We start from the raw sequence: 8,443 nt of genomic DNA on the forward strand, positions 1-8,443 counted from the left end.
TATTCAAATTATTGTGAATCGATAAAAAAATACGGCTTAAAAAAGCTTGTAGTTGTTACAAACTACAATCAGCAGGACACAACCTCAGTTGCATCCACTTGCTTACAGATTTATCCATTAACATCTTCATTAGAGCAGGAATCTGGCTGGTTAGTTCCAAGCAGAGGTGCAAAGAGTACCTGAAAACCATACTTGAGTAAAAGTACAGATACCTTACAGTAAAAATTACTCCATTACAAGTTACAAGTCACCAATTATAATATGATTTTAGTAAAAGTATTAAAGTATCCCATTTTAAAAGTATTTTACTTGCACCACTAATCTTAGTTTGGAGTTGTGGGGGGTTGTAAGCGAGCAGGAGAGAATGTGAACAAAGGGATGATGGGAAATGAGCTCAGGCCATAAGTCCCATAAGTCAGAGATACATTTCTAATGAACTACTGCTGCTCTTCAGAGACTGTATCCTAGAAAATGACACAGGTTTTAAAATGTTTGCTAAAAGTCATAATCATAGTTAAAAGATCACTGGGAAATGCTTTTGAAATACATCAAAAGGGGATTGAAGTGGAGCTTTTTTGTGTTTTGAGTATTGTCCTTCTTGACATGTTGTCCGTCATAAACATGTTAAAAAAGTTTGAATCTGTGGTAGTAAAGACAAAAGAGACAAAATGCAGAAGTTTTTATATGTATTCATTCCAAGGTACTAACTTATTTAAAATTTATGAGGATGTCACAGTCAGAGTTGTATGTTTTTGAAGTTTTTTTTTTTAACTCAATGTTTTGGTAACCGCTCTCTGAAAATCAAGTTATAGTAAATCCCCTGTCGTGCTCCTCGTCCGGCTTTCATTATGAAAAAGAAAACAAAAGCTAAGCACGCACTCGCTATCTCGCCGTCTATCTCTGATTCCATTTTGGCGTGACAGTTAAGAGTGTGTTCAGACTTTATGAGTTTGTTTTTGTCTGGGCTTGGTTTCCATTGCTTGCGGAGCCGTTATTTCTATTTTTGGCTCATTAACTGACCTCCTGGCCCCTTTTGCGTCCCTGAAAGCCCGTGGGACTGCCAATGTAGAATCTGACTTTCCCCAAACACAGACGCTCACACTTGCAGGCATGCAGGCACACGTGCGCACACTTTATTTTAAAACAGCAGCTAAAGTGTGAGAGGAGAGTGGGATGTGCCAAATTCATTATGTGGTGTGTGAGAGCTTGGCTAAATGGGGCCCTATTTGGTTGCCTTTACTCTGGGGTCACTTTGTCCTTGGGGTCTGGTTGCAGATAAACTGTCCTCCCAGCCAACAGTGAAGTTCATAAACGAATCGGAAGTCGGAGCGTGAGGCCACCACGCTTGTTGAATGCCCTTTTATAATCCCTCTGTCCTAGACATTCATTATACTCACAGATTGCCACGAATGCACGCTTTCTACTCAGTGTGTGTCCCAGCAAACAAACACACATTCATGGATGCTCTGTTGGTCCATGTGGATTAAAAATCAGACTTTTGTTATTCTGTTTTTTTTTTTTTTCTTTTTGGAACTGGCTCCTGTTCTTGGCGTTTGCGGGATGGGTTGCCATGGCAATGTTTGTGACCTGGAGTCAAGTAGTCTCTTGTGTCCAGCTAGGCAAACTGTCAGCTGAAGTCTGAAATGTGACATTAGGAGACCAGAGCACCTCATAAATCTGCAGGAAGCAGACCGTAAAACCCAACAGTGAGAATTTGTCAAGTCTTGGAGTGAAGCAGGCAGAAGAAAAAAAAGTTTGTGTTTTCTCCACAAACACCAGAATGTTGACCTTTCAGCTCTGCTTTTTGGACCACCACCAGTCCTAATTATTAACTGTATCCCAAACAAAAGTGTTATAATCTGAATGTTTTATGGGACTAAACATGTGTTCTGGTCAAACAAAAAAGGGATACAAATCCAAAACCTCTTCGTGGGGTAATTTGATCTCAAAGGAAAACAGGACAAATGTAATCTGATTAAAATGTGGCCCGGGTGCTTTATCTTTGTCACTATCTGTGCAGATGTAGCATCCAGGAGGAGTGCGCTCAGGGGCTCTTGGCACGTTCCTGGATCAGCATGGGTGAAGGCCCCCAGCAGTGTCCATCCATTACTCTGACTCCCCCTGAAATCAGCATCTCTGCAGACATCAAGGTACTGTAACCCTCCCTGTGCTCGCCTTGCTCTCACAAGGTTGATATTCATAAAGGCACGGCTGCAATGAGGCCGGTGTATTTACAGCTGATGAGTCCCGCGGATTTATAACTCTGCATCCCTCAGTGTCTCCCACACCTGTTATTTTTGCTCTGCTGATAAATTCATGACCGCGGCGTTTGATGCTGCGGCCAACACAGCCTCTTCTGTGCCGAATGGGTCCGTTTCTCATGAAGCTGACATTCAGCTGACATTCAGCTGCTTGTTTTGTTGCCTCATTGTCGCCGTTCTCATAGCCCCGCGGTTTAAACGCCAACTCTCTCAGCTCCCCGCCACATGTGTGCTCCTTTGTGCGAAACATTGCTGCAGGAGGAACAATGAGCAGCCAGATGTCCGACGGCTTTTCAACCTTTGAAATTTGATCACTGTATGTTAAAAAGGGCTATTCCGCCCACACGGTTATTCCAATAGTTTCTGTAATTAAAGTTGACCTGCCTTCAGTTCTCTGAAATAGAATGAGTTGCAGGAAACATGTGAGTGGTCAGTTTCTTCTGGGAAACTTTATTTATCTTGGTTTCATTTATTTAGCTTATTTTTCTTAGTTTCTAAGATAGTTTGAAGATCGATAGTTATTTTTGATTAAATATTCTTGATTTTATGTCCTTTGTAGGGCCTTCAAAATAAAGTTTTCCACACTTTCAGTATAGAAACCCCATTTACAAAATACGACATCTTTCAAAAACATTGTTTTCCTAAAGCATTCCTATGATTTAAGATACAATTGAACTGTTTGACCCTTGAAATGTGTTATTTCACCGCTTTCCTCGAGTCATCAATTGTCTGTAACCACTTCCTCTGTTTGACTCGGAAAACTAGAAAAGTCATCAGCAGTCTGATTGTTTTGTGTTGTTTATATAATGTTGTATACTTTGTCAAACATTTCAACCAAAGTATGTTATGCAGCTGATTCACAGTTGCATACTCACTCAACTCATAACTCTCCATCTTTTAATACATTTCGTTATCGTTAATGTCAGTTTTGAATCAGATTCAGGTCAGCAAAACTGTGAATGACTTTTTTTATGTAGCCGCATCTTCATAAAGTATAACAAAAATGCCAGAAAAAAAAATGTAATCTCGACGTTGTGAAGTGTAATCCACATTCATCCTGTGCATTTAAAATATTACTTATTTGGATGAACTTATATTAATGTGCATAAAGATGTTCTTTTAACATGTCAAAAAAAAGAGTTGAAGTTGAAGAGAGGATGACTTCTACGAATGGAGAATCATCCTAAACAAACCTCCAAATCCACGCTGTCTCACTAATCTCAATCCCAGAAGTCTCAATGAAGAAGAAGAAACAGGAAAAAAGGTCAGAAGCTTAAAACGGGGGGTTCCGGGCAATAATTTCGGGCTCAAATTAAGATTTTTTTGTACCTCAGACTGGAGTAGGGACAAATAGTTATTAATTTTTGAGCACCATATTTTTTCTCTATGACCAGATTCTCTTGGGGAGAAGGAAAGAATTCGGATTGAGCCTAATTCTGCAGGGTGCCAAAACTTTTGCACACACCATTATTTTGTTTTCTGTTAATTTGAAAGGGTTAATGATGAAAATAAAGCCTTTTTTTTAATTATTTAAAGTATATCTCATGCGTAAACCGATGCCTTTAGAAGATTTTTCCTTTAGTTCTTTATGCACAATAGTTTAACTTTCGATCTCCACTGCATGTCTGTACTTCTGAGCTCTTTATAATCTTTATGCAAATGTATTAGTGCGGGGGCTTTAAATAAGCCATACGTTTTTTTGCATTTCCCTGAACTCTAATTGATTTTATTTTCTCTGTTTTTTTGTCCTTTAATTGTGCAAAATAATCAAAAAATAAACATGTATCACTGCAATGTTCTGCTGGGAAAACTTTCCTTGTGGCATTCTTGATACTTTTTATCCACTTTTGTGCACCCTTCTTCCTCTGTAATAGCAGTGTTCCATCACAGTAGTAACCTCCATCAGCAGGACTCACTCAACCTCACATAAACTACCTAAGAACGATTTGAAGATAGTCATCTTTCCCTACGTGGGATGCTCTCTGTGGCAATCAATGCAATCAGCACCTTCAGATGTTATTTACTCTCACCTGGACCGGTCAGAGCTGTTTTGTCACTACGAAGTGGATCGAATCAATACCCGGCTTGTTGCTATAATTTTATGGCTGAGTTGTGTTTAAAGAGTGCCAGCTTTGTAAATCCTTGTCCTAACATGCAGACTGCTGTTTCCGACACCTCCCTCCAGTCAGTGAATCATGTAACAGACTGAAAACAAAGCCATAATTAGATCCCTGATCTCTGACGCTTGGAATATGTTTGACCTTTAATTACAGATGATAATTTGATGGAAGCCTGAGACGACAGGCCATTAATTGGTTCATTAATTGTGGATATTTGCTGATTGTGAAGGTCATTCCACAGAGGACTCTGATTACTGGCTGATCCGCAAACAGGAAGCTCGTCTCAAGGTAGTCTCCCCCAAACAGGAAGCAGCAGGCAGGAAGTGCGGTTCTGTAGCCAGGAAATGATCAATCCCTCCAAACAATCGGGGCGATGCTGAAGACATGTCAGCACATGCTGCTGGCCATTTCAGCTCCTACCTGCTGAGAGACGGAATATGCTGCTGTCTCCCCGTCCCCCCTCCCTCCCTCCCTCCCTGCCCCACCACCTCCTTTCCTTCTCACATTGAAATCATTTAGCTGAAACTCCGACATGTCAGAGAGGTGTTATGTTTCTCATTATACATCTGTCAAACTTCAGCTCAAACCAGATTTAGATGTGAATGTAGCACTCCACCATCTGTTTCTTCATCACACACTCGATTCTCTGTTTCTGCGACTCATGATCGTTCTTGAAATAAAGCCAACAAACTTCACTCTTTATCACAATCTAACTGCTCACCGTTACATTTCTGAGGTGACTGTTCATATTGTGTGTTTTTGTCACAGGATGTTGGCATATTGATTAACGGCACAGTCCCCGATCTGATCGGCTCCCGTGTGGAGTGCGAGTATTGGCCGGGAGTCTCCACCGCAGCCACGCTCCACCTGGACCACGGTCCCGCGCAGATCCAGACCTGCCCCCTGCCTCCTCGTGAAAACTACCACCCAATCCTCCCTGGCACAGGTGAGACAAATGGGCAGGCTTCAGTCTTTAAAAAGTCCTTTTATCGAGATTCATCCCAGTCCAGTTCATCTTGTTTTATCTCTATGATTGGCGTGTGCAGGAAGTCCTGTTGAAATCTTTGTTTACGCAGATCACCGGAGCATTTCTGTGGTGATAAAAGTGAACGGCACATCCGTGGTGTCTGGGAGCTTCATCGTCTACGACTGTGAGAGGACCGGAGAGATACACCCTACAAAGTCGTGAGTGTCATGTTTTATTGACTTTATACGTCACTGAAATAAAAGTCTTTACCCTCATCCCCCATAAAAGTATATATTCATACTATTTAAAATGTCATTCCACATATAAACATTGTATGATTTAAGTTGCTTTCCAAATTACTTCAGACGGTTTTCATTTTTTTTGGATGCATAAAACAGATTTTTGGTCAATTTATTAGAAATGTGTCATTTGTAAGCTATTTTACCAAAGAAAGAGTTTATTCTCCAATACATTATTAAATCAAAAAAATTAAAACTAACGGCTGAAGAAACTGTCCACTAATTTAACAAAAAGACCCAAACTTTTTAGAGTGGATTTTCGGTCATGTTTTTTACACTGTTGCATTGTTTGCACTTCTGTACGGTGGCCCTGAAGTACAAATCACACCAACAAATCACTCAATGCAAAAACATTTTACAGATCACTCAAAAAGTGAAAAAGCAAAGCAAAAAATAAAAAAAAAGAAAATTTTTAAGAAAATAAAAAGAATTCTAGAAACGAATACAATCCAAAATACTGAGAAAAATTAAACGTTTTCCGTTTAAACTTTGTTACAAAAACTGGAAAAGGTTAGTTTTTTTCTTATAGTTTTTTGGATGTTTTTGCATCATTTCACCCAAATGTTATTTAGCATGAATCAATACTGGATAGTTTCCTTATCAATCCTAAAACCTTTACAAGTATGCAGACCTTGAAGACACATTTGAAAAAATCAAATGTCAAAAATCAAATGTCATCAGTTACGTCTCATAGTATCTACGTTTTCCACTATCCTATTGTATTTCATTCTTTTATATTTTATTTTGATTTCTGGAAAATTAAATTAGATTTTCCCAAAATGTTTAATTTTTATTTTGTTTTTAATTGTGTCTCAGTTTCTGGAATTTTGCTTTGATTTTCAAAATGTAATGCTGTTTTTGATACATTTTTCTGTGATTTGTTGATGTGTTTTGCACTTCAAGGCCACCGTACTTCCGCACACATAAGACTCTTCATTCCGCCTGTGTTCTTTGGCACTTTGCTGCAAACCCCTGGCTACTCCTGAAATTTTTTCTCAAAACAAACTTTCCCAAATGAGACTAAATACCAACAAACTGCACCCGCTGTGTTCCTAAAACAATGAGCCCTAGCCAAAATATCACCCAGAATTGCAAACACCCAGCTCCACGAGTGTCCTCTCAGCTTAGTCTCCTAAGCAAATGCTTTCCCCTGCTTTCTATTTAGGCCTGGTTGGGTAAACACAGCCAGCGTGTCCTATTGGAGAGCTTACTGTGTGTTTGGCTTGCTCAAGGCTTCTCAGCACAGGATCAAATGTGGTATTAATATGCTGTAAACGTTAAGCCAAGAGAAATTAGAAATGTTGAGCATATGTCACTGATCGTGCCGATGTTTGACTTGTATTGCCTGGTCAAAATGGTGGGTTTTTTCCTCAATCTGGAGGCAATCCAGCTGCAACGGCGTCAGAGAATCTATTTCATCCTGCGGGTTGATCCCTCAGTTTAACTGATTCAATGAGATGAAAGAGGTTTCTCCCTTTTGTTCACTTTTGAAAGCATTTTCGAGGTGTGAACACAGCAGTTGCAGGTACACGTGCGCGCGGCTCTTCGTGCTGGGCGAGGTCCAAGAGTGTGAAATTAGATGGAGGTTTGTCGAAGGTGATAATGAGCAAAGTGCCATCCTCCCAAGAAGAGCACCGGGCTGTGAAGTGCGGAACTGCTATACTCTATCTGATCTTAATTACTCCATGCTGGGTTTTTTTTAACACGGTCCTGTGATCCACTTTTGCTCAATGACAACTGTGAGTGGAGTGTTTGTTTTGTTCTTGGAGTAAAAAGCCATCACTCAGCTTTATGCCGCTCTCAGAAAAGGATGTCTTAACACCTGCAGGAATTATCAAAGTTATCAGATTTTTTTTTTCTTCATCAACAAGTATAACCTCTCCTTCTATGAGAATTGTTCAACTCAGACACAGATGTACGACGGAGTGTTAGGGCCACCATAAAGTGAAATAAAATGACAAAAGTAAACTCAAAATTATGAGAAAAAAGTCATAATTTTACAAGAATAAACAATTTGTAGACACATAATGCAAAGCTCAACCTCTCTCCTCTTGTGTTCCAAATATTAAGTCTCTGCTGGCTCCAAGAAGTCAATATCCCATAGACTTCCATTGAAAAATAGACAGTTATTTCACAGTCATTTTATTTGTCAGAGTAATCATTCCTGCTTTGATTCCTTTCTCCTAACATTTTCTTTCGGATCATTTTTTTTTCATTATATTTATCACAAGTTATTCGAGTTATAAACTGACCAATCAGATGCCCCAATAATCTGGTGCTTGCTGGCTGCTCAGATGCTTCAATATTTTGAAGCCCAATGAGGCAAATTTCTTTGTGATTTTGGGCTATATAAATAAAATTGAATTGAATTGAATTGAATTGAATAAAAGCATGTGGTGCCTGCTGGCCCCACCTCTAACGTTTGATTGACAGCTTCTAAGTGGGAGGGGTGTGGGCTTCAAACAAGCTCACTTATGATTGGAGACAGTAGTTCCTGTATAAATGCGACTCAGACCAACTCAAACCAATCACTGTCGGCGGGTTTCAAAACGGTGAGGAACGGCATTTTCTATGGTGGGTCAAGTGATAATATATTTATGGAATAAACTAATACATTATTAGAAAAAAGTCATAATTTTATTTTGAAAAAAACATAGTGATTATAAAGAAAAAATATAACATAAAAAAATCTTGAAACTAAAGAAAAAAGTTGTAATTTTACTGCAATAAACTTGTAAAATTATGAGTCTTTCTCATAATTTTACAAGATAAACTCATAAATTAGAAGAAAAAAGT

The 8,443-nt window shown here is 39.2% G+C and overlaps 1 protein-coding gene across 1 annotated transcript in view; it reads left to right on the top strand.

Annotated features, from left to right (window-relative positions):
• plxnd1 (plexin D1) overlaps window positions 1-8,443 on the top strand; it is a 74,362-nt gene that overhangs the window by 10,871 nt on the left and 55,048 nt on the right. Inside the window, exons 5-7 of the mRNA XM_024293277.2 lie at window positions 2,021-2,150; window positions 5,150-5,327; window positions 5,458-5,566. Of these exons, the coding sequence (XP_024149045.1) occupies window positions 2,021-2,150; window positions 5,150-5,327; window positions 5,458-5,566 (417 nt within the window). The remainder of the gene's footprint in view (window positions 1-2,020; window positions 2,151-5,149; window positions 5,328-5,457; window positions 5,567-8,443) is intronic.

The sequence above is a fragment of the Oryzias melastigma genome, linkage group LG7 (assembly GCF_002922805.2).
Source record: "Oryzias melastigma strain HK-1 linkage group LG7, ASM292280v2, whole genome shotgun sequence".
In the NCBI taxonomy this organism is placed as follows: Eukaryota; Metazoa; Chordata; class Actinopteri; order Beloniformes; family Adrianichthyidae; genus Oryzias; species Oryzias melastigma.